The 26,063-nt window shown below is 41.0% G+C and overlaps 2 protein-coding genes across 3 annotated transcripts in view; one reads left to right on the forward strand and one right to left on the reverse strand.

The window, feature by feature from the left end:
* Positions 1-15,296, forward strand: LOC129189008 (FYN-binding protein 1). Of its 2 annotated transcripts, none has more exons than XM_054790227.1 (20): positions 1-251; positions 792-1,852; positions 1,933-2,066; positions 5,894-6,085; positions 6,160-6,445; positions 6,513-6,610; positions 6,707-6,735; positions 6,815-6,849; positions 7,172-7,337; positions 7,644-7,803; positions 7,886-8,009; positions 9,176-9,210; positions 9,274-9,361; positions 9,437-9,471; positions 9,677-9,746; positions 9,847-9,918; positions 11,242-11,261; positions 12,108-12,141; positions 12,994-13,093; positions 14,058-15,296. In XM_054790227.1, the coding sequence occupies exons 1-19, from the start codon at positions 243-245 to the stop codon at positions 13,088-13,090; spliced, it is 2,745 nt and encodes a 914-aa protein (XP_054646202.1). In that variant the 5' UTR covers positions 1-242; the 3' UTR covers positions 13,091-13,093; positions 14,058-15,296. The 2 variants fall into 2 exon arrangements, with proteins under 2 accessions (XP_054646202.1, XP_054646201.1); XM_054790226.1 differs by having other exon boundaries at positions 14,061-15,295.
* prkaa2 (protein kinase, AMP-activated, alpha 2 catalytic subunit) overlaps positions 9,146-26,063 on the reverse strand; it is a 23,222-nt gene continuing 6,304 nt past the window's right edge. The window contains exons 5-10 of the mRNA XM_054790228.1: positions 25,423-25,510; positions 24,983-25,207; positions 24,757-24,919; positions 21,111-21,449; positions 20,919-21,045; positions 9,146-17,985 (exon numbers count right to left, since the gene is read on the reverse strand). Of these exons, the coding sequence (XP_054646203.1) occupies positions 17,735-17,985; positions 20,919-21,045; positions 21,111-21,449; positions 24,757-24,919; positions 24,983-25,207; positions 25,423-25,510 (1,193 nt within the window). The 3' untranslated portion in view covers positions 9,146-17,734. The remainder of the gene's footprint in view (positions 17,986-20,918; positions 21,046-21,110; positions 21,450-24,756; positions 24,920-24,982; positions 25,208-25,422; positions 25,511-26,063) is intronic.

Here is a 26,063-nt window from a genome sequence, read left to right on the forward strand (position 1 = left end):
CCTGGGACTGACTCGTTTGACGGGATAGGACTGTTTTAAGACTCCTACTTGGCCTCATTCCGCCACTGGAAGCAACCATCTGCAGTACGCATGGGACCGCTGTGACAAACACACACTCTTCTGTTTGGATTTTGTACCAGAAGGCTGCATTTATTTGTTTTTTTTGGTTGACATGTTTGGGTGGCACCTAAGATGAGAGGCTGACTTGTTGGATTTTGTGCCTACTTTCCAGGAACATCAAAATGAATCAGGTATGTTATCTTCACCATGTAAGAACCAATGCAAGCAAGTATTATGATAGTACTGCTGCCTTGCTATACTTCACATGGGGTGTCCTTACTTTTTTGCTTGACGGTAAATGACCTTTGAGGCGCTCGCTATGGGTTGTGGTCAAAATGCTTTGTAAGACATGCTAGCATGCATGTAACACACAAAGTTTTATAATCAATACACGAATGGTTGATGTTTTACACACACGTGCTTGCCAGTCTTCTAAAGGTGCGTACCAAAATCCTTGGTGATTGGCCTAAACACCCTGAAGTTACTTTGGGTGTTTCGTTGTGCAATTTCAAGTCAATGCGACTAGCTGGGGTCAAACTTTGGGGTTTAATAACAGCGCCGCCATGTGGTGTATTTTTCAGAAAGCTAATAGCACAGGCAACTCATTTTTACCCTTTTGTGTGCAGCAGTTCAGCAGTAAAAGAGTTAGCTCAGACACCAAACTCTGGTTGATACTTTCTTGATGAGGAGTGAAATGCTGCTTGTGTTGAACTTGTCTTGATCTCCACCAGGATGAGACGATGGACTTTAAGGCCCTGAGGGCAAAGTTCCAAGAGGAAGATCTCCTCATAAGGCAGAAGCCCAGGATGAAACCCGCCCTCCCAGAGAAACCCAAAGTGGTCCCTTCTCCCCACAGCCCCACGCAGTACCTCCCAGCTGGAGCTCGCCCATCCCTGCTCACCTCCATCAACCAGAGCCTGGAGGGAAGGAACACCTTGGTCCCCAGGGTGGTCTTCAAGGATGATAAGGACAGTAAGAAGCCTCTCATCAAGACTAACTCCAAGGGGCTGGATAAGAGTGAAGGGAAGCTGAGGGGTGGCAAAGACAACCTGGTGAAAGGAAGCAAGGAGCTTGATGAGAAGAAAGACAGCAGTAAAGACGAGAAGCTCCCTGTGGTGACCACTGCAGACCTGCTGTCGTCCCCAGTGCCCCCTAAAGCTCAGACCACCAAGAAGAACGGCTTAATGGGCTTCAAATGGTCAGCAAAAAGTAACTCAGATGACATTCCAGCTGATCCCACCTTGGACACCCCCAGTTTGGACATTCCTGGACCAGCCCCAGTCTATCCCACACCTCCTGAGTTTGAAGACTCGGAGCCTGAAACCTCAGAAGCACCAAACATGTTCTCCTTATCTGATTGTGGAGTGGAATCAAACCCTGCCTCTCCTGGCTTCACGCCTCCCCCCGCCTTCATTCCAGATATTCCACCTCCAAACCTCCCGTCCTCTGTGAGTGAAGCCCCACTGGAGATGGAAACCCCCACCCTGCCCATTTACATACCTGACAGTCAAGGTGATATCAGCCCAGTGGAGACCTCTCCAACCATCTACCAGACCATCTTCAGCCCTCCGCCTGAAGTCTCCTCTCCACCGCCTATTAGCATAGCCGCGCTGCTCAACCCACCACCCAGAGACCCTCTGTCCCTCCCATCATCTCCACAAGCTGAGAATTCATTGTCGCCCATTTATGCCTTGGAGAGGGCGGAAGACATGAACCAAGTGAGGAGGACCTCCCCAGCAGACCAGAGGATCCTGAACGCTCTGAAGAATGCTCGCAGGAAGCTAACCAACAAGTAAAAGCAACACTTGATTTATTATTACTACATAATAAAATCCCGATAAAGCATTAACCAGAAAACACTTCTCTTCTCAGCGTCCAGACGAACAATTCCACCTGCGCGACACTTCCTCCTGAGGATCTCTACCTTCCTCAGAGCACGCTTACAAATCTCCCACCCATCGACTATGACTCCATGACGGCCAGACAACTCAACGGCATGGATCACAGTAAGTCTTCCTGTTGTTCTTGGGGTCTATCAATTAAACGCCGATTTCAAAAGTCATCATGGTGGTATCATGCACAGTAGTCATCATGGTGGTATCATGCACAGTAGTCATCATGATGGTATCATGCACAGTAGTCATCATGATGGTATTGTTTTTTCTCGTGAGAGCTACTTTTAGAAAATGAAAATGGCCACGAGCTACTCATTTTTGTAGAAATGATTATCATACCTTATTTCAACCCAAACAGATCAAATGTGCTTGTTTTACCAAAACATTCACAAAATGCTGGTATCCACAACTCACATTTGATGTTTCAGAATACTTTTCTTTCTAGTGTTCTCACATTATTAACTGAAAACCTGAATGAAAAGCAGGCCTGCGGGCGCCTCATGTGGTCGTGGGGGGCTACCTGGTGCCCGCGGGCACTGTGTTGGTGACCCCTGCCCTATAATATGCCGCTCACAGTTATTAAACACATTTTTATTCAGTTTTACACATTAAGAAACAATTCCATGCAGGCAGTATACAGCATTGTACTTATTATTACAGGCACACAACATCACATCTTGTCAAAGCATCTTCCTGCTGGAAAATATTCAGTAAATTGACTTGTGAGACAGCGCCTTCTGCTGGATTCGTAGCTGCAGTACTTTTTTTTTTTTCCTCTGCAGATAACGCCATCAAACCACTTTCTATTTAATTTACCATTTTAAAAAACCCCAAAATAATTTAAAGCAGAAAAAGGACATGATTATGTGAATTTGTGGGGGATCTACTGTACCATATCTCACATTTCAGCAAGCATTTTATTATATCTTGTCAGGGGACAATACCATAGAAAGTAAACGTGGATATACTTTAAAGTAGTCAGTGTACAGCTGGCAAAGCTGTATAGATTTACTATCCACTGAAGATGAGTCAACTCACAGCCATTGTTTTCTAAATAAATGGCAACACAAGTGACTATCATCTCCAAATTGTGTTCTTGGTGTGAATATTTCGTGTGAACAGCATTGTTATCTCCCACGGCCTTGCTCTAACCCTCTTGGGCACGGAATTGTTACTGGAATCCTCTTCTACTCTCCCTTGATGACATCACTGGTGGATGTTCGACACCTTCCATTGCTCCACCTTCCGTCCCCCCAGTTGAGGATACCCACCCCCCAGGTGCTCAGTTGGGTTCAGGTGTGGAGGAGACATACTCGGCCAGTCCTTCACCTTCAGCTTCCTCAGCAGGGCATTTGTCATCTCGGAGGCGTGTTGGTGCTCCTTATCATGTTGGACAACTGCAGAGGGGATCATGCACTTCTTCAGAATGTTGGAATTTATCTTTCCCCTCAGTGGCGGCAGCCCCAGATCATGACACGACCACCACCATGCGGGACACATTTATCTTGCTACTCAGTTGTGTTGCCAGATATTTAGACAATAACGGTTGTGTGTTGATACATTTTCATTGGCCAGTAAACCTACACTCCCTTACAAGCTGTACTCTGACTACTTAGAGGGAAGCCTATAAAGGAACAGTCCTGACATTTCTCTTGTGCGCTTAAAACATCAGCGCAGGCTGAAGGAATTTCAAGCATGCCCGTCATAGTGACAAGCCTCCGGAATCCTCTCCCGTGCATTACCACCACCTAATTCTTCATATTGAACAATCCATAATCCCAGATGTACGTAATCAACATCATTGTGAACAAAACAAAGCCGTCTCTTTGGCCATGAGATCAATTCCAACTCATGTTTACAAGAGCACTATAACTGCTGTTAAAAGTGTAGCTGGTGTAGGCTCCAGCTTACCTGTCACTCTAAACAGAATAAGCTGTATAAAAAATGTATGGTTTAGAGATAATTGATAACTAATGATAACTACCTCTGTTCAGTGCAAAGCTACAAAGACTTGGCATATAGGTGGCAAGGGTGCATAGCAAGATCCCATTCAATTTTGGTGCACCTTCTAAGTACGGTTGTTAACATTATTAGAGCCCTCTAGACATGAAATAACACCCCTATAGTCACCTTTACACTTGTATTACCCAATATAGTAGACATAATAAGTAATATGACATAATACAGACTGAGACATGCCAGCACTGGGAGAGCTCATTGTTGTTGTTCCTTTGTTATTTCCAGTACTTCCTGTGGTGGCTTTTGTCTCATGAATGTAACATTACTGACACCCCGTGACCCCTGTGGAGTACTACATATCACAGCATGTCTTTCAATGCATATTCTGAATGCCTTATACTTGTGTTTTAGTTCATTTAGCGGTTTTTATGCTTGAAAATGCTTAATTTAGGCCAAAAATATGTCAAATGTGCTTAAATAATGCATATGTGTTGACTCTTAGGTCGTAGTCAACCACAAAGTATGATTTGTTAATTAATATATTTTTAAAAAACCATGATATAGTGAAATTGTGAAATTTGAAGTGCAAAGTGTTGAGGGACGACTTGTTATACCCTTTTTTCCGGACTGTAAATTACACTTTTTTCATAGTTTGGTTGATCCTGCAACATACAGTCAGGTGCCACTTATATAGCAGTATATATATATAAAATTTAAGATGCTAAATCAAACTGAATGACATGAGCCAAGAAGTGAACATTACCATTGATAGCCACAAGAGGGCGCTCTCGGCTTGCGACAACGTTTTCTATCAATAGATTCAGTGATGTGGCATGAGATCGGGAGTTTGGTGAACTTGCTTGTTGGACTCGTTTGTTTTGTTAATTGTGCCTATTCAGCTTCCCAGCTACGTTCTTTATGCTGTTGTGTAGCTGAATAACTTGCTTTTTCAAATGAAACGTCTGTTCGTGGTCTTGAATTTTGTGAAAAAACATTTCTAAATCAATCCGACTTGTGTTTTTTTTGCAATGATTTATTAAATCCTATATTTTTTAAAAACTGTGCTAGTCTGAAGCTGTGAAATTCGGAGCGTGAAATGGCGAGGGATGACTGCAATTGTGTCTTGTAAGGATTTTATCGCACATTTTACAGTTTCACCATACAGCCCGTCACCCCCCGGCTCCAAAATCGGTACAGTCCCGTGTGGACTCTACCTGTACATCACATACACAGTTTAAGTCACCTGCGACTTTGCCTTGTGCAGTGGTGCCGCATGGGCCACAGGACGTTGTTTTCCATTTGTAGTACTTTCACTTTCAGTGTCAATAGGTTATTTTGGAAAACCCCTTGAGACTTGGCGATGCACCTTCATGTCTGATTACTTAGGAAAAATACATTTGTACACGCAGCAGCAATGTGACCATAGTATCTTTTCTAGCTGATACTAAAGATAATACTACCTTCTCATAGTATTCTACACCTGCTAGCAGTCCATAGATAGTTTTTTTAGGGAATTGCAAGATGAAAAATGACAAATAATCCAAACGAAAGAGGCATGATGAAAGATTTCAAGGCATCCATTAGCACGATGATGGTTAATGGGTTTTGTAGCAAAGACGGTCTATGGAATCCTCTTTTGGATTTCCTGCTTTGAGAGCTCATTGCTGAAAGCTTTGTATGGTAGAAATGTCGTAAAAGTTCGACATTTCCTCTGTAGTGCGTTTACAGCAAAGATTAGCACGTCAACCTAACGACAAACATTCAGGAGGAGCGTCTCTTTCACAACTGGTTTGGTTTCCTCACAAATCCAACTCTTGTCACTCGGCTCGCTTTCACCTGCTGATGACTTCCTTCCTTCACCTGAAGGTCCAACTTGGACTTTTTCTGATTGCATTGTCTCTGGAAGTGAGACATCAAGAGTGATAACAAAAACCGCAAATTGAGGTTTTGGGACTAATGTGGTGTAAAACTGCCTGCAGGACAAGGCTCTCCGGCATTAGAGGGCATAGACCAAGATGGGACTGAAGACGTGCCAGAGTTGTTGGTGGTCCCACCCCCTCGACCCAGGAGTGTCCCCCCGGACCAAGTCACTCCAGCGGCTCCTCCACAGAAGCCTGCCAAACCTTCCAACCTCAAATTTCCTGACTTTATCCCAAATTCTCCACTCCAACGTAATGTTTCCCTTCACTGTTGCACTTGAAGATGTTTTCATGTTGATTTTGATGTTGGCTGCTTCGTACTTTAGAGATCCCTGCAGTGCCTTTGGAATTCTCAGAGAAAGACACCAGGAATGTGGGATACCTTGACAGCGGGGCTTCTCCAAAGATGCCACAATGGACCAATGGGGGGTCCACCAGTCCAGATATTCCAGCTGGAGTGACCCTTCCACCATCATACAGCAATGGTGTCGTGATGCCAGGAGCTACACCCCAGGGGGCTACAGGGTTTGGTGTTAAATACCCAGACCAGCCACCTCCCTATCAGGCAGAGTCGGCCTTTTTCATCCCCTTGGACAGTCAAGCGATGGCAGGGTAGGATGCACTGATTCAATTTTTATGAGGTAGAAAGATTATCTCACTTCTGTGTTTCACCCACAAGTCACAACAGCGTCGCTACGGGAAATTCTTACTACGACGACATGGCTAAAAAAAAGGCAAAGAGTGACGGGGGCAAGAAAAGGAAAGGACCTCCAAAGAGTAAGAACAACTATAGATAGGTATTCAGATAGCTAGATAGGTGATAGACAGGTAGACAGACCAACAGTATTGAAATTTGTTTGTGTCCTACCACAGATCCATATGCCGAGGCCTCGCAAGAACTTGTAAGCGTATTTGTTTGTCAGTTGTCTGTTGAAGAGAGTCACAGTTAAGTGTAAACTACATCACGCTTCCTTTTTGCAGAATGAAGAGAAAACCAAGACAGGCAGGTTGGGAAAGTAAGGCTTTTAATTTCATTCTAGCCATTCATTTGCTTGTTTGTTTGTGTTGCTATTTATCTTTATTTTCCCTTCACACTGAACAAAAAATATTTTTTCAACAACATTGAAAAAGGGGCTTTTTTCTAAAGAGTATTTTCATTAATTTTATTTTATTGACTTTAAAGTCTGTTTAAAGAAAGTATATTTTAAAATAAATTGTATGTCCATTTTTGTCCACTTCATCCTCTCATTATTTTTAAATATTTGTTTATATTGCTTTTTTTTTTTTTTTTTACTTTCTTTACAAATACTCACTCTCACTCTATGTGTGGTCCTGCAGAAATGACAAGAATGTGGTGGAAGGTCCTGATGAAAAGGAGCTGAAAAAGAGAGAGAAGCAGCGCCTAGAGAGAGAGAAGAAAGAACTGAAGGAGAGACAAGAGAGGGAGAAGAAGGAGCAAAAGGAGAAGGAGAAGAGGGAGAAGGAGATGAAGAAGAAATTCAAGGTAAGCCATACGTCGCCAAAGGGAGGGAGTGGGTGCTCGTGTTGGTGATGGGCGTACAAACCTGTCGGGATTCATTCCTCCCAGCGGACTGGCCGACCTGGGCAGCGCCTGCAGGTGTGAGGGAGTACTTTGTGTAAATATTGCCTCACTGCTGCTGAGATTTAGGAAGGAAAAAGGAAAGAAGAGGACGTTCTAGTGAAAACTGCATCAACAGCGCCTCGGCTGGCTGCAGCCAAGTACTGCGATCAAGGAGTCCACTAATTCGTTACTAATTTCATCCCTGAATGTTTTTTTTATCTTCACTAGATCTCAGGTTACGAGGAGGCCATGTACTATGCGACTGTCACCGTGACGACGAAAGGACGCAAGGACGACCTGCCCGTCAGTAACGGCGACAGCATCAGCATCATCAGGACCACCAACTGTCCCAAAGGCAAATGGTTAGCACGGGACTTCGCCAACAACTGTAAGTTAGCATGATCATCATGATGCTTGATGAGCACACTGAAAAACGGACTCCTCATCAGTGGTTTTGTTGTTTTTTTTAGACGGGTATGTCGCAGTTGACCACGTGGAGCTGGACATCAAGGAGATGTTGGAGCTGGGAAAGAAAGCTGCCCCCACTCACACCAGCAAACTCAGGGATTCTGATGTCGCCAACACAGGAAGCAAGTACGTATGGAAAACATGTGTTCATTCGATACACCACCCCATATCCATAAGGGCCTAGACGTATGTTTTGTGTGTGCTTTTTATTCAAATGAACCCTTAAGAAGTCATTGAAATATTGGCACACATTTGTCCCTAACGACTAAAAATGTCATCTTCTCACAAACTGCTGTAAAATCTTATAAAACTAAAAACAATTTGCATAAAGTTAATTTCAAGTAATATTAGTATTAATAAGAAGCACTTATGTCATGCATTATTTTTCCTACGGTGTCAGTTTGTTGACAAAAAGGGTTAGTATGTTTACCTTGTTTACATTGCTCAAGTGTTTTATTTGTATTGTTATTATTATTATTATTATTATTATTATTATTATTATTATTATTGTGATGCTCTGGCAGCAATTTAGATTTTCTGTGCATTGTTTTTCCTGGTGTCAGTTAAAAAAAAACAAAACTCAAACACACTCAAGGTCCTAATGACAAAAAAAGTGTGCTTCCCAAAACCTGCTGTAAAACTATTTGATTATTGAACTCACATATTTTTTTTTCAACTTTAAGCTTTCTTTTAAAGCTACAGCAGCTGGAAAGCTACATATCAAAAAAGGTATTTGTACTTTGGAGGTTTTGGCTATACAGTATCTCAACTGTTTTTTTTATTTTATTTTGATGTACATACAAAAAACAAAGAGAATTTCCATAAAACATACAGTATTTCAAGGAGTATTTACTTACTAGAACGATACTATAAAATTCTACTTACTTATTAATAGTACTATTAATAATATTAGATTCGATTGGCAGCAACACTTTTTTTTATGGACCATTTTTCTGAAGTCTGATTTAAAGCAAAATCTTACATTCAAGGTAGGACAAAAAATGTCAGCCTCCCAAAAAATTCGGTAAAATTCAGACTTCTTTCTCCACTTTAATCGGTCAGTGTTTTCAGATAACTTCAGCCTGGAATATACATATGAAATATGTGTAACTTTCTTTAAAGACAATTTCAAGTGTAACTTAAACATACATTTGTGTTTACAACAGAGACAGTTTATACCCATTTTTGTAACCAATACAGACAATTTAGAGTCTTTATGTTAACACTGAAGCAAACATGGAAAGTACAATGAGTATTTATGGTGTTTTTAATGATTTTTCCATTTTTTCCAGCATTGCAAATCACTTCCCACACTCAGCAGAAAGCTGTAAGTGTTTCTTCTTCATTACAAAGTGACTGCACACAACTTTTTCATGTTTGGCGTGTTCAGTTTCAGATGACAGCGAGGAATGGGCGGCAGACGACGACGAGACTTTCCCATCTCCAACCAACGCAGTTGTGTACCTCCCAGATGCCGTGTGAGTTATTGTTGGACGTGGCGTTTGTCTTTTTTTGTCTTTCATCCCTCAATGCTGTTATGTGTCCATCTGCAGGATCCACAGCCGTGCATTCTCCCTGCCGGACGTAGGTAAGAAAGCCAGCGTGCATTGTTGACCACTTTCTCCATTTTCTCCAACTTCATCAAATATCTCAGCTGGCTGAGTGTGTTGTGTCTTTGAGAGACAGACAGACATGTGACTCACTGCTGGCGTAAACAGGAATTGTGTCGTATAAGCAGCAGGTTGTACTGTTCAATAAAGTTTATTCCCAATATTGGCTTTATGTTCTCCAAGGCAACCCAGAACTCCATGTGAACCACCAGCACAGTCACAGTGACGTCAGTGCAGGCGGAGCCCATGAACAGTGAGTTGACACGCTTACTTTAACACATTAAGTACAAATACTGTATATCATACTGCGTATCATGAAAATAATATCATGTCATATATTATCTTTTCATCAGAGCCAAAAATGAAGCACTTCAAAAGTTGACCACATTTTTCCGTTCGCCAAAAACTGTACAGCCGACTGCCGGGTAGGCCTGCAGCAACACAATGTAACACAGTTTACACATGAACACACAGTCAGACTGTGCAACACAATGTAACACAACACGACACAGCGTAGCAAGATTATCACAGCGTAGTACAACACAACACACTGTGTCACAATGCAGCAAATTGCAACACGATGTCACACTGTCACAAGAACACAATGTAACACTGTCATAATGTATCACAATGTATCGTTGTCACAACATAGCATCATGTGTCACAATGTACAATGTAACACTGTCATAAAGTCAAGTAAAGCAAAGTAAAAGAAAGTGTATCACAGTGTAACACAATGGAACGCTGTCATAACGTAGCACAATGTGTTACAATGTACCACAATACAACACATTGTATCTTGTATCACAATGTAACACAATGCAACACAATTAGGGATGCTGCGATCAGGGTTTTATGCTGCCGATTATCTTCGATAGAAGTGAAATCGGCCAATACAGGCCCCAAAAATAGGTAACTATTAAAAAATAAAAGGTGGGGGGGGTGAGGATGAGAGGATGAGTTACGGAGGATGAGACGCCTTCTTTAAGGACAGTTTGGATGGGAGAGTTCGTAGTTTGATGGCGTTCTAGCAGGACTTCCAGGTATCATGCAGCGGGGCTCCAAGTGAGAGAGCTGTCGGCACTGCTGACAGGCTGGCCATCTCGTCCAATGAATTCAGTTATTTCCAAGGTTATTTGCTTAGCCTCTGACTGTCAGGCACACACGGGCGAGTGTTGTCCACCATTTTGGCTGCGTTAGCCGCCCTTTGACTGATGATGACATCGTGAGCCTCGAAAACTCACCATACTCTGTCATGTGTTTGTTCTTCAAATGGCGTATTAAATTAAAGCTTTTTAACGTGCTACCCATGTGAGGCATGTTTTTCATTTGATATCGCTCTCACAAATGGCAGGTATGTTTGGCTTTGGCAGGCCTGCACAGTGTAAGGAAAGTGGGCGGGGACGCTTCTCCAAGGCGTACTAGCCAGAGGTGATGGGCTTTTGTGATGGGTGTGGAAAGGCATTTATCGGCATACGCCGATCACGTGCTTTTCCACGGAAATGGGACTATATTGTTCGGTGGCCGATGGATCGGAGCATCCCTAAACACAGTACATCACAATGGAGCACGATATAACATGATGGAACACTGTCACAATGTACAAGTATCACTAGGCAACACAATGAAACACAATGTAACACAATGCCACACCGTCACAACAAAACAATGCAAATAACATTTTAATACATTTTTTAAAATTTATTTGTATTTTATTTATTTATTAATACATTTTATTTTTTTTACAGCGTCACTGAACACCAAACAAGTAAGTAATGCCTCAAAAATCATATCTTTGCCCAAAATATTAAGATCCTGTCTTGTTGCATGAAAAACGATGATCCCTAAAAAGTAGACAGTGAAGAAGAAAGAAACTGTCATATGGAGGATCTTTGGCTAGCGTTTTTGCAGTAGTAGAGTGCTCCTGTCATATCCAGGATCTAAGACTGACACTAAATAGGAATTGGAGACTGCTGGAACCTTCGAACTCAGCTAGCTCGAGTGCTACTCGTGTACTTGCACTTGTCTGAGGTATCAGTGACGATCGCTGGTGTTCTTGTTTTGACATGGCGTGTTTGGACAAGTCAGATATGTCTACACACTCCACCGCCTCAAAAACACAAACAACAGCTTTTCCAAGCTAATTGAAACTCATTGAAAGTCTTCTTGGGGAAGAAGAAGGGCAAAAATGAACAAGCTCCCGTTGTGTGATGTGGTCTTGTGTGTGTGTGTGTGTGTGTGTATCTGTGTCAAATGTGGTTTTGTGTGTGTGTGTGTGTGTATGTGTGTGTGTGTTAGATAAACATCAGCTTGTTTGTGAGGAGAACCACTTCACATATCTGCACACTGTTTGTCGATAGCAGACGTCCCTAGAGAGGGAAGAAGTGTTTTCTGGACAAAGTTTACATTTTATATTCCACGGTACTCACTCACCAGTCATAACATTAGGTACACCTGCGTAAGTCTTATGACACATTCTGCCTAAACAACAATAACAATGCTCATGTTCATTATTCAGTGTGTAAATGAATATTTCAGTAGCATGGAACCCTCCTGTGAGGTTCGTTGTTTGTCAGGTGTCACGAGCAGTCATTAACTTGTGGTTGCTCCCCAGGTCTTGTACATCACAGAGAAAACGTGGTTCATCAGTAAGTCTCACACACACACACACACACACACACACACACACACACACACACACACGCACGCAGACACACTCAGCGTGTCTGCAGACAGCATGCCAGCACTGTGTAGGAATGCCACACGTCCCCAACCGGGAAGTGAATGAGTCTTTGTGACTGTGAACGAGTGTTGAGGAAATGACCATATTTGGAGTAACACAATGACTATGTTTGTCTATTAGTATTTGCTCTAACACAGTAACATAATAGGACTACTGCAATATTATATATCTGCAATGCTTTTTTATTTGTCAAAATATTATGAGAGGAAAAAAATAACACAATAGAAAAAAAGTGAAAAAAATAGTGCAAAAAGTGGTAATTACAACTTTTTCTGGAAATATTGTGGCTTTATTCTCAACAACTTATTTCCGTAATATCGCAACTAGTTTTCTCAAAGTGAACAATGTCATTCTGGTACCTTTACAAGTCTAATATCTTTTCGACTTTATTTGTGTAACATTGCAATGTTTTTCTGGAACATGACGACTACTTTCCCGTAACGTTACCACTTATTTATACGATCTATGTGTGAGGAGTTCTTGTTTTTTCTTGAAGTTTACAATTGTATTCTCATACTTTGCTGTTTCAATCAAGTCAATTCTTGTACTTTTGTGAATTTATTCTCTTAATTCCTCATAGCTACTCGATGCTTGTTCCATATGGATGAGTTTCTCATAATTTTATGACTTTTTTTTCTCAAGGTTTACGAATTTATTCTCGTACCTTTATGACTTAATCGGCTTTTTTTTGAGAGAGAGCATACTGAATACTTATTTTAATATTCATTCTGATTTTTTTTCTCATTTTTTTAACAAGGCCACAGGCGAGTTCAATCCAGGAAGAGGGCTTCGAACATCCTGACATGCTGATTTTACCTCCTCCAGAGCTGTACGCCGACGTTAACAAGGAGTGACAGGCAAGGATGACGTATCATAATCACTGCTGTGTAGGGTTGGGCATAGAGTCTCGAGCATCGATGGGAACTAGGACTAACATTGTGATTCTCCCGAGATCGTTCAAATGTTTTGTATTTCGATTCCCAGTTTCGATGCCCACTTTGCCGACCAGAAAAAATAACCGCGAACACCAATGAAGAAGCAGCATAACTCAACATAACATAATGAATAACATAACAATAAAGAAGCAGCTTAACTTCATCAAAAAGCGCGGTCGGCTCAGTGCAACATTTGCAACACAATGATGTCATGCGTGCACGAGCAACATGATTCATGTTCACACGTTCATGACGTCTGTCTCATGCCAGTGTAACCGACAGTTTCAGGATGTTGGCAGATGTGGAAGTTTGGCGTAAATAACTAGGCGAGTTTATCATTTGCACAATCCCTCTCTATTAGTAACAGTCAAGGGACCTTCTCAACTCACACAGCATACTTCCCGGCCTTCAAAATAAGAGCGCTCCCATTTGCTTGTGTCAACAAAATAAGGGTGTCATTAAAAATAGCTTACAGCAACCTTGAGGCAGCAAAGAAAGTATACTACTTAAAAGTAGACTACTACTAAAAGACATCTTTTGTGAAAATGTACTCCTGCAAAAAAAAACAACAACTTCATAACATCTACATTCAAGTTGGATGCTTTGATATTTTGTGCTGGTTGAAAATAGACCTGTAGGAAATGCATAGTAAATTTGATGAAAAGCTCATATAATTAAAAATTCATGGAGAAGTTCAGACATTTGATCCAAAAAGAACTCTGTTTAGCGTCCTCGTTTAAACCATGCAAGCTTTTATGACCCTGCCTTTTAAAAGCGTCGGAACCGCAATCAAAACGAGGAATCGGAATCGTTCAAGTTCAAACAATGCCCAACCCTGCTGCTGAGTACTGAGTGTATGCTAAGACGTATTTATTTTTGTTTGCAGCAGACCAGGAAGATGGGACTTTTCTTCACACTGTGACTTTTTATAACTGTTCTTTTATTTTTTTAAAACCGTGTGGATTCATAAAGAGAGTGGTACCATCTCAGCAATGGACTTCTTTGTGTTATTGGTCTCAGTGAGAAATCAATAAACCAAGATGGGTAATTTGAACTGTTGATTCCCTGGAAAAAAGGAGCTACAAGCCGCATGCAATCAGGATTGGATTTTTCCATGGTTATCGTGAAATGGGACCACGCCATCATTTACCACTTTAGTGTTTTCACCACATACGATCTTTGATGTATTACTCCTAACTAATCATTCTCTTTAGTTGCTGTCTTCTGTTTGAGCATGTCCTCCATTTTCATCCAAATTTTATCTGTGAACGTCTTTCGTTACAACATGAATGCCTGATCGGAAACTGAACGCACATCTAATGACATCCGATACAAGACCGGTAGCAAAAACCTTTGATTTAAAGGTGAAAAATGTTGATTTCTCACAATACTTTTTTTACAAGACTAAATACAAGACTACCTATTATTAAGTTAACTTTATTCTTGTAACAATTTATTTGTGTAGTCTCAATTTCTTTACTTTACAACATTATCGCCACTTTACACTTTTTTTCTTGAAAAATACAATTTTATTCCAGTAACCTAACTCCTTTGTGGTAGTATTGTGATATTTTTCTCAGAAGTTCCGGTGTTACTCTCGTAACTTAGCAGCGCTAATTCTCATCTTATTTCGGGTAATATTGCGACTTGTTTTTGTTGAATGTTCTTCTCATAATATTGTTACTTTATTCCACTTGTGCATCTTCTTTGGTGTAATATTGCAACTTTTTCCATGATATTTACTACTTCATTCTAAAAACATACTTTATTATCGTAACATACGGATTTCTTTCTTGTAATTTGTTTTCAACAATCTGTTTATCATCATATGCATTTTTACATATTTTTTAATATTTTAATCCTCTTATGTGGCTACCCAAACTATCACACAGTTACTCGCAATTTGACATGAATTCTTGTATTAGGCATTATTAAATTGTGCATTACGGGATCTTCTGAAAGAGACATCATCCAAAAAAAACCCCACAATTTTCTTTACTTTTTATGTACCTTCCAAGACCTTCCCTCCACAAACTAATAATCACAACACATCTTCCTTTTGTATGTTTGTTTATTGTTATATTTTTTCAATAAATACTTATTAAAGTGCAAAAATCATAACAGCAACTTCATGCAGTGCATAACGACATAAACACCAACGGCCAGGCAGAGACGCCCACATTAACGTCTGGTAACGCAAAAAGACATAGACGGCCCAACACAGATAAACAATGCACATGTGCGGTTTGCATGTGATGTGTTTTTACAAGTTTACATAACTAACATGCCAAGACTTTGTTCCATTCAGTCTGAATACTGCAAATTTGTTGGACATTTAGGACATAGCTGTGTGTGTGTGTGTGTGTGTGTGTGTTTGCTTGCGTGTTTGCAGAAGGCCTGACAGGAAGTTGTGTGGGTGCAGTTGCATGTGCCTTCCACTGGGGGAGTGGTTTCCCCACCTAACAGTACAATATGTTGAGCAATACAATCAAACAGAAGACATGAAGGATTTCATGTAAATGAATGACTTATGATTATGATGATTAGCTTACTTTTTCATGAATCTCAGGAGTATTCGGGCCACACAGAAAAAGAAAAAAATACGAAGTTTGACTACAAGAAATAAGGCAAAATTACTTTTCGTTTTTTGTCAATTTTTGTCATGTGACATTATGACTTTTTTCTATTTTTACAACTTTCTTTTTGTAACGTTACGACTTGCACATAAGCGTTTTTCCCCTGCCATATTATCACTTTTTCTTGAATTGTACTAATATTTTCGTAACTTCACCATTTCTTATTAATTTACATTTACATTTACTACTTTCAGAATATACAATTTTTACTACATTTTTCTTGAATTTTCAATAATTTTTGTAACTTTACAAGTCAGATGACATCACTTTGTTTTCTTGCGATATTACCACTTTTCCCCGAAATGTACGATCACTTTCTTAATTCTTCTACTACAACTTATTTCTGGACATTTGTTTTTCTTTTCATAACGTACTTCTTCTATTACGGCTTTTTTCTCAAAATGCACAACTTTGTTTTTGTAACTTTACAACATTGCTCTTGTAAAATGACTATTTTGCAACGTTTCTTTTTCGTAACATTGCAACTTTTTTCTCAAAAGGTACAACGTCCTGACTTTATTCGTGGGAACTTACTCCTTGTACCTTCACAACTTTGACTTTATTCTTGCAGAATAACTTTTTTTTGCATGATATTGCAACATGCAATATTTTGTTTCAGAACTTTACAATTTAATTTTGGTAGGATAACAATGTTTCCTCCAAAAATTACAACTTTTTTTGCAAATTTAAAACTTTATTGGAGTAACATTTGTTGCATTACCACTGTTGTCATGAAAACTACAACTTTTTTTTCTTAACCCCTTCCTGTTTGCAATATCTTCTTCCCCTCCACTATGGCCCAAACACTCCTGACAAAATCCAACGACAAACTGGCAGTTTTGTGCGATTCGATTTCGGAACGCTTAACAGCAGAAAGGCAACAGTGCACGAGTGCTCCCCGTCAACGTAAAGCAGAGAGTATATATTTCAAAATATTATTTTTACATTAAATGCACATTCAGAAACAGAAATAGTGTTGCTATGTGGTACTTGACCAGCAGACTGTGCTCCAGCCAACAGTACAGACACACGGGAGTCTTGTGTGCAAACTCAGCAAAAAAATTGCCTTTCGACCCTCAACCGTCACATGATACACACATACTGGTACATACAACATATATAAAGAGTTGGTTGCATTTGTTTTAAGGCAGCCGGAGGAAGGTTTCTGTGGCGTCTTCAGTCCTGCACACACCATCTCACAGGGCTTGTTTAAGTGTTAAAGTTGCATTTTAAAATAAAAACACAGCATTGGCATAAATAAATGGGTGGAGCCGTTGATGTGCACGAGGCTCTAGTGATGGGCACTTTCATTAGTTTTTGACTGGGAAATAATGAAGAAGTTCAAAGTAGAGCAGCAGTCTTGCTTTTAATTTACTGTCCACGTGACAGGTCGCTGTGTCTTGTCAATGTCGTGCTTGCTTGAATTAAGTACAAGTGTTTTATATTAAGATGCCATCAGATTTGGAGATATATTTGGAGCCTGCGTGAGAGATGGTGCGTGTCTGTGCTGTCATAAATGTTAATAATCTACTACAGCCCTTCTGTCACTCTCATTTCTATAATCTGCTCCCCAGTAGCAATTTAAAAAAAAGCTTTTAAATAAATGTGTGCTCAATGCCTAGAAATAATCTATCCAAAAATAAATATTTGTATGATTTATATAAAGTGATTTTGTTTGCAGTGCCTCATGTTCAGCTACATCGTGACAGAAATATAATATACATGGATAACCATCATGTGTTCTCTCAGACAACAGACTGACCTCTGATCAGCGTTGGGATGTTCCCTCAGGTGAAAAGGGACACTGAGCCCTCACCTGCCTGCTCCTGGATCAGCTTGTTGGAACACCAGTCCCCACACCTCAAACAAAAATCTTGCTCTGATCTGATTGTCTTCCTCCGTCTTCCGCCCTCCGTCTTTCCCAGCCTCAGCGGGCCAGCGTGGTGATGAGGCTGGCGCACATCTCAAAGAAGTCCATGGTGTGCGAGCCCTGGCGCGGGGCGAGCGTCGGCGAGCTGCCGCACAGCGAGCCCGGCAGCGACGAGCTGAGCTGAAGCACCTCCACCGCCGAGCTCGCAGAGTCCATGCTGAGTCTAGGCCGGTGCAGGCCCGCCGTCGAGCCGGACCGCTGAGGGGTGGACGAGCCCGACTTGAAGCCCACCGCCTCGGTGATGTCGTCTGTGAGGACACAGTGACTTCAATAACTGACAATCTCATCTGCAGTGTAAATTAAACTCCCTATCTTTTTGTTTTAAACATCAAATCAATAACCTGACAACATTGCCACAAAGCACTTGCAGCCATGTTGATAGATTTTCAATGTTGTGAGTCCCTGAGACCCACAGGTGGTGATTTGAGGTTCATTGGGTCACCAGTTAAAAAAAAAAAAATCAATTTCTTATACAGTACTCTTCTTTTTCTTAAATTGTAGGGTTAAACTTGGTATGGTATGACATGGTTACAATTCACAGATATATTCATTTAAGTTCAAAATGACATCTGAAATAAAACAAATTACATTTCCATATCTGAAACATTTATAGCAAAGCAACATGGCATCCAATATTCAAATAAAGTAGCATTTTTGTGCATGGATGTGCCTGTGCTGCTGCAAGTAGTGCAAATGTTGCAGTACATGAAATTGTTATCTGAAATTCACAGCGTGTTATTATTATTATTAACATCAACATTTAAAATGTTCACAGTACATGATTCCTTTTCATCTATTTTTGCCATTTTTTGTCATTTTGCTTAATGTGCCACGGGCCTATATAAAATGTGCTGCAGGCCGCAAATGGCTCCCGTGCCGTACTTTGTACATCCCTGCTCGACTCTGTGAGGAACCACAACATTCACTAACCACAACTATGTATCTTTTGTTCCATCGTCGCTATTGAACGGTAGTAATTTAAGAGAGAAGGGGAGACACAAACGATGCCTCTTTCTAGCCACTGACAGGCAGACAATGAACTATAAGCCGATTTTCAGCAACATTTGTGTTCAGAGCAGGAGATAGGACATTGTGCTTTTCTGACAGCTGACGTTGAGACGAGTGCGTATGGACGATGGTTGCCAACCGTCCCTTGAAAACGGAATCATCCCATATTTACAAATAAAGTACATGCCTGTATTGAGTTGACAAAGGATGCACTTTTTTCCCTTATTACCATGAGAATCAAAATTTTCGTAGTAAAATGTGGAGTCTATTGACGACAGCTTGTCGCAGGCTAAGCCAATCGATGCCAGCATGTCTGATCGCTTGCCTATCAATCTCATTGCCATTTGCCTTTACTGGCATCTTTATGAACACACTGAGCCTGGCTGTCAACAACAGCTAGCTAGCTAGAGCTATTTGCCTAGCTTCTGGTCTGGTCAAATGTGTCTTTATTACAGTGATATTTTGTCTTGTTTTTGTCCCACGGGGAAGCTAACAAGTGGCTATGATGTTTATGTGGTAAATGCTAACTTACTTTTTGAAAGTGTCAAACTACTTTGCTCTTAATAATGTCTTATCCTCAAAATAATAATGAGTGTAAATAAATAACAGTCAAGTCGGTTCTTTTTCCGGGAGTTGGCAACTCTAGTAGGGACCGTTTACAAAGAGTAACAAAAAAACAATCATAAAATCAATAACGTCATGACTACACATTGTCACATCTCTGTAATATTTTCAGACATAGATGATGTCCTACTGGATATAGTTTAACACTCACTTTGAGAAAAATAATCTCTGCCGTGTCCATGCACCTTGTGTCCGGTGATGATGCATTCAAGGGAGCTACGTAATTCTGGCTTAACGCTGCGCATTAGGCCAATATAGGCTTTCAGACACAATACAATACGTACCTGGAGAGCAGCAAAGACATACATGTACATGCTTATTTAAATGTCAAAATCCATGCCGAGTACAAAACATATGTGCATGTTGGCAGGTCTTTGCGAGTAACTTAGATTTTAAACACGAGTTGTTGCTCACAATGAATCTTTGTTCATGGCAGAAATGAGGTGTGTCCCTGGTACACATCGATAGCAAGTTGACTGCGTCATTTCAGATTTTATGAGTCAGTAATGCAGGATGCGCACCTAGCAACATCACTGCACTTGCTAATGCTGATGTCACATCGACATCAATACAGCTTTGTCACATTGTGATGTATAAACTGAAATTATAAATCCTCAAATCAACTGACTCTGTGGCTCTCACAAAGAAAGATGCATCATATCATGCACGGTATTGAATAAAAATAAAAACCTAGTACAGCGACATCAAAGCTGACTTTGAAAGGAAGCCTGACTTTAGATTCCCGTTCCTAACAATTCTCGATACGGATGCTTTTAAAAGGCAGAGTCATAAAGGTTTGCATGGCTTAAATGATGGAGCTAACCAGAGTTCTTTTTGGATGAGAAGTCTGAACTTCTCAATGAATTGTTTAATGACATCAACTTTTTATTAACTTTACTGTAAATTTCTTAAAGGGGTATTTTCAACCAATATACAAGTATAAATATCAAAGCATTCTACTTGAATATAAATTTAATGCACAAAAGATGTTTACTTTTGAAATGTAGTATACTTTGTTTGCTGCCTCAGTGTTGATGTAATTTATTTTTTATGACATCCTTATTGTGTTAATCCAAGTAAACAGAATATAGTTCAGAGCGCTCTTGTTTTGAAGACTGGAAGTGTGTTGTGTAAGTTGAGAAGGTAGCGCATCAAGGACGTGGTACTCTGTTATTTCTACACCAAGAATGTGTGAACAGTAATCATGTTGCACCCTCCTTTGCATGACATCATTGTGTTGCAAATTTTGCACTGAGCCGACTGCACTTTTTTTATGAAGTTAAGCTAAATATTTTAGCCTCTTCTTCTTCGCTGGAGCTTGCTGGTTCTTTGTTCGTGTTCGCGGCTATTTCTTCCGGTCGGCAAAGTGGGCATCGAAACTAGGACTTGAAATAAAAACATTTGAATGGTCGAACATTTGGAGAATCGAATGTTAGTCCCAGGTTCCCGTCGATGCTCGAGACTCTATGCCCAACCGTACTCTGGCTTGATGTAAATATAATCCAGCATCACTATATGGTAAAGAGCTGTGTTTTTGTTTGTCACCAACCGTCGATGCTCTTGAAGTCAAGCAGGTAGGATCTGTTGTCCACCTGGTAGAGTTGCAGGCTCATCTTCACCAGGTTGCCTGTTACTGGGTTTTTCCTGCGCACTCGCAGATGGTACGGGTTCACCACCTACCGCACAAATTCAGCTGTCAATGTGTGTGCTATGAAAGGGAACAGAGGTATTTTGGGCGTACCTTCCAATCAAAGCCCAGTTGTTTCATGGCTCTGTAAACCTCGGCCATGATGTCGTAGGGCCGGCTCTGGCTCCTGATGCCCAGGTGCCACTTGGCTTTCTTCACGGCCAGTGGTTTGGGTCTGGTGGTGTTGAGGGCGTCCAAGGGACAGCGGGCCTTAGGGCTGTCAGCCAGCAGAGGTGGCATCCTCTCCGGGTGGGGCTTGACCCCGGGGGGCAGCGGCATGCCCTCCTCTATGAAGGAGCCTTGAGGCGGACTAGAGGCTAAGTAGAACTCGCTGGCCTGTGTCATGATGCGCCTGTTGTCTATTATGAGATGATAGGCCACCGCAAGCTGGTCCTGCGGGGGGCAGAATATTTTTAAATACAGCAAATATGGAGAAATCATAATGTATCAACAAACCTTACTACTTTATACACTCACTAGATACATGTCTAAAGAGATCCAATACATGAGCTACCATTTTTCCGGACTATAAGTCGCATCAGTCAAAAACTGCGTCATGAATGAATTGGGAAAGGCAAGTTACACGTTAACACTTATTCAGCCACACAATAGCATAAAGAACGTCGCTGGGAAGCTCAATAGGCTAAATTAACAAAACAAGCGAGTCCAACAAGCAAGTTCACCAAACTCCCAATCTCATTCCATACCACTGAATCTATTGATGAAAACCAGAAAAACAAGCCTAGAGCGCCCTCTTGCGCCTGTCAATGGTAATGTCCACATCGTGGTTCATGTCAGTATGATTTAACATTTAAAACATGTTTCAACATGTTAAATAAATAAATATATATATATATATATATACAGTCAAACTTGTCTATAGCAGCCACTAGAGGGAGTCTACAAAAGTGGCCGCTATAGACAGGTGGCCTCTATAGACAGGTTGGCGTCCAGTTTGAATGTTGACCAGTAGAGGAAAAAAAGAAAAAGAAAGGGAAAAAAAAAAATAAAAATAATAATAATAATGTTGACCAGTAGAGGGCACTGCGGACTGCGGATAAAAGTTGTACAGTACTACTAGGCTTGTTATTATCATGGTTCATGGTTTTAATTCATCCTGAACATGCATATGAGTCAAACAGTAGCACATCACATAGTACAATTCACAATTTTGCATGTCCAAAAAGGAGTAGGAAGAAGCAAAGCTTATTTAATCCTACCCCTCTTCAGTTTCACATCAGTTGCAATACATTTATTCACCTCTTGTTCTTCCAAGTGTACTTTGTAGGTCTACATGACAATGTAGTGCAATCATAGCCAAGGTTTTTACTTACTAAAAGGAAGCTAGAGGCTTAATAATAACTGATAGAATATATCCACGACCCACAGAACAAAGCTGTGCTAGTAATGTCTTACGCTTGTTTTTAATATTTTACTTTTTATACGGCAGAGTCGTCATTACAGCTTTAGTTCATCAGGAAGTGACGGGAAGTGACGGTGGGCGTCCCGAGCAGGAGAGCTAGGCTCAGTGCTAGCTGTGAGTTTGGAGAGAGTTGGGAAGTGTGTTTATGTTGGCGTGGATGTAAAGTACTGCAGTGTTCTCCGCTGTTAATAAAGCCATTAAAGTGCATCGGCGACATGACTCTCCTTCCCCACAACAAGCGGCATTACAGTATTGACCAGTGCACACCAGGAAATAAACGGTGTCATTTCTTACAGGCATTGGCTGGACAGCTATGTAGTGGGGCTTGTTTAACCTTTGCCTTGTGGGCAAGCAGGAAGGAGAGACGATGCTGAGAGATGTGTGTTTGTTCTGAGCTGCTGTCTATGTGTCTATGAGCTGCTGTCTAATACTATGTGATGTGCTACTGTTTGACTCAAGCATGTTCAGGATTAAAACCATGAACCATGATAATAACAAGCCTAGTAGTGCTGTACAACTTTTATCCGCAGTCCGCAGTGCCCTCTACTGGTCAACATTATTATTATTTTTTTTCCCCTTTTTTTTCCTTTTTTTTCCTCTACTGGTCAACATTCAAACTGGACGCCAACCTGTCTATAGAGGCCACCTGTCTATAGCGGCCACTTTTGCAGACTCCCTCTAGTGGCCGCTATAGACAAGTGTGACTGTATGTATATATATATATAGGGTTTTTTTTGGGATATACAAGTCGCACCCAACTATAAATTGCAGGAATATGAAAAACCTGTAATTTATAGTCCAGAACAACCGGTATAATACAGTAATCCCAGTAATTTCGGGGCTTCACTCTATTCTGTTTTCCAAACATATATTAAGCATTCAATACCAAAGACGTACTTATAGGTTTTTTTAAACCCGAACGCCCGATCCCAACAACGTACTTATATGTATTTAAAGTTTTGCGTGAGAGGCAAAATCAGGTGATGATGCAACTCTGCACTCTGAGCTCGGCAGGGATCATAGATGGAAAAATCACACATGACAGGTAGGAGGAAGTGAGAGCGTGGAGCAGTGTAGCGTGCAGAAGGTTACGCATTGTAGGGAAATTTTAGCGCATGCACACGCACACACATATGCACACACAGTTGAGTTCCAAATGTAAAAATAGTAAATAGTTCATGGTGTTATATTTGTGAATAAATTATTTTGGTGTAAAACGACCCCTTGTGTTGTTTATGTTGGTATACTGTAGTTGTTTAGATATTTGAGCTGTCACAAAAGCAAAAGATATTTGTGCCGAAGTGAAAGTTATGCTTAAATTGTATCTTTTCACAAAAAGCTCATTTTCTCCCTTTTCTAGTTGGGAACTTATATTTTCCTGAAACTTGCCTATGTTCCACTGCTGATTACTGAAGAACGGAAAAAGGTGGAAACAAACTATTTTTTCTGATGAAAGAAGGGAATCTAGTCTTTCTTTTGGTAGGTTCCATGTTTATATAACCATAGAACACAATATTCTGTGTGCCTTGAAAGATCAGTCAAAATCGTCTAAAATGGGCGGTACTGAAGGGTTGTCTTTTGAAAAATGGCTGAGATTGAATGAATTAATAAATCATGCTGGTTTGTGGTTGAATATGTATTCGTAAAAAAAAGAAATGTGCAAATTTTCCAGCACAAAAATGGTCAAATTATTAACTAAAATACAAATATAAGGCACTCAGAAGCATTCCAAGACATTGATATGTAGTACTCTACACTGGTCACTAGGTGTCAGTAATGTTACTGTAATGCTTGGTGAGACACACAAGCACTATGCTTGATTGCCCCGGAACAACAGGCTTTTATTGCAGGTTTGAATGATCTCACAACAGGCACAATAATCACGGGCTACTGTTGTGGCTGTAACCCAAGCCAAAATAACACTCAACTCTGAACCCCTGACATCACTTCCCGTACGCCCCTCACTCAGCTCCCCTAGCCCCGGAACACATTTACAGCAACACACACCAGCACAAGTCTTATTTTAAGGTCGTAAATAGGTTTTCTATGCTCCAACTATGAAAATATTTGATTTATTAATGAAGAATCCCACTTCGCGGAAATTCACTTCCCACGGTCGGGTCTAGAACCAATTAACAGTGATAAATGAGGGATTACTGTGTTACGTCCCTCTCTCTAAGTAACTGAATTAGGTAACCTAAATATTAGAAAATACCACTGATACAAGCACACTAATAAAACAGTAAAAAGATGGTGACTATGGCTGACTGGGTGTACCTGAGGATCGCCGCTGTAGAGGCTGGAAACAACCTCAGACTCAGTGCACTCAAACTTGTCACACACTTCCTTGACAGCCTCCTCGTCCAAGACCGTTGCGTCGTACGACGGGTCCTCAGGAAACAAGTAGCCTGGCAGATCCTGTTTGAACCACTCGTGCTCCCTGAAAGAAGGACAGACATGAAGCCACTCTGCCATTATTTAGATTCAGGGACCGACTCAGGACCTGATGTCTTTGATGGTGGCTCTCTTCAGTGGGTCAACCTGCAGCATGAGCATCAGCAGTGAGGCAACCGAGCGGGTCAGGTACTCCGGGATGTAAAAGACGCCACCTCGAATCTTCTTGAACAGCGTGGGAACATGCTCGTCGTCGAAGGGGAGGGTGCCGCAGAGAAGGGCGTACAGGATGACGCCGCAGCTCCAGATGTCCACCTCTGGGCCCGCATACAGCCTGTGATGAGAAGGCTTTACTGTTGTATATACCCTCAACTACTTCTACCTGTATATAAACAAATCATCAAGGCCTAATCTAGATGAATTAGTTAATTAGTGTGCATGCTAAAGTCAGTCCAGCCAGATTATGACTCATCAACTAAAACAATAAATTGAAAACTACATTATTTTAATGGATAGGTGAAATATTCATGCACTGTAACACACTCAGACCTTCCAGAGATGACCTCTGGGGCAGCGTAGTTGGGCGATCCGCAGCTCGTCCTCAGGAACTCGCCATCGGACATCATGTTTGACAGACCTATTGGCAGGTGGCAAATACACAACTTTAGGCACATCTGCACAATGTCACACCGAATGCTGTTGCACTGCAATGCATCACACTAAGAGCTTTTTCTAATATTTTGCCTCTCTCATTGAGCTAAATACACTCAGTGTGATGCAATGCGGTTCTGTATAAAAAAAACCCTCCAATAATAAAAATATATTTCAAGTGATACCTCATCAATAGTGGGCATTATTATTTTTTGAGCTCTCATATTGGATTTTGGTGCACCTAATGTTGTGTCCGGTGGGGCTGTGAGGTGAGAGAATCTAAGAAAAAGTAAGAACAACACACATATCTTTATCCTCCTTTACCTGCCAAGTCTCTAATCTCTGCTCAGAAAGCCCATCTAATGGGATGAGTCTCCCCCATACACCTGGCAGGACTTCAGCCTAACACTTAGGTACCAGACACTGTGCTACGTGCTGACATTTCCGTTTATCTTTCATCCCGCCGTCCTTAACACGCCCTCTCACTGCTCGCCAGTTCGTTGCTCCCTCAACAAAACACGCCATCCCGCTGCACAACC

Source organism: Dunckerocampus dactyliophorus, chromosome 10 (genome assembly GCF_027744805.1).
Source record: "Dunckerocampus dactyliophorus isolate RoL2022-P2 chromosome 10, RoL_Ddac_1.1, whole genome shotgun sequence".
NCBI lineage: Eukaryota > Metazoa > Chordata > Actinopteri > Syngnathiformes > Syngnathidae > Dunckerocampus > Dunckerocampus dactyliophorus.

What these genes read in the sequence shown, in the direction of transcription:
- LOC129189008 (XM_054790227.1), top strand. An exon ending in CCCACACTCAGCAGAAAGCT is followed by an intron (nt 9,211 to 9,273) that starts GTAAGTGTTTCT and finishes TGGCGTGTTCAG; the next exon opens with TTTCAGATGACAGCGAGGAA. An exon ending in ATTCTCCCTGCCGGACGTAG is followed by an intron (nt 9,472 to 9,676) that starts GTAAGAAAGCCA and finishes ATGTTCTCCAAG; the next exon opens with GCAACCCAGAACTCCATGTG.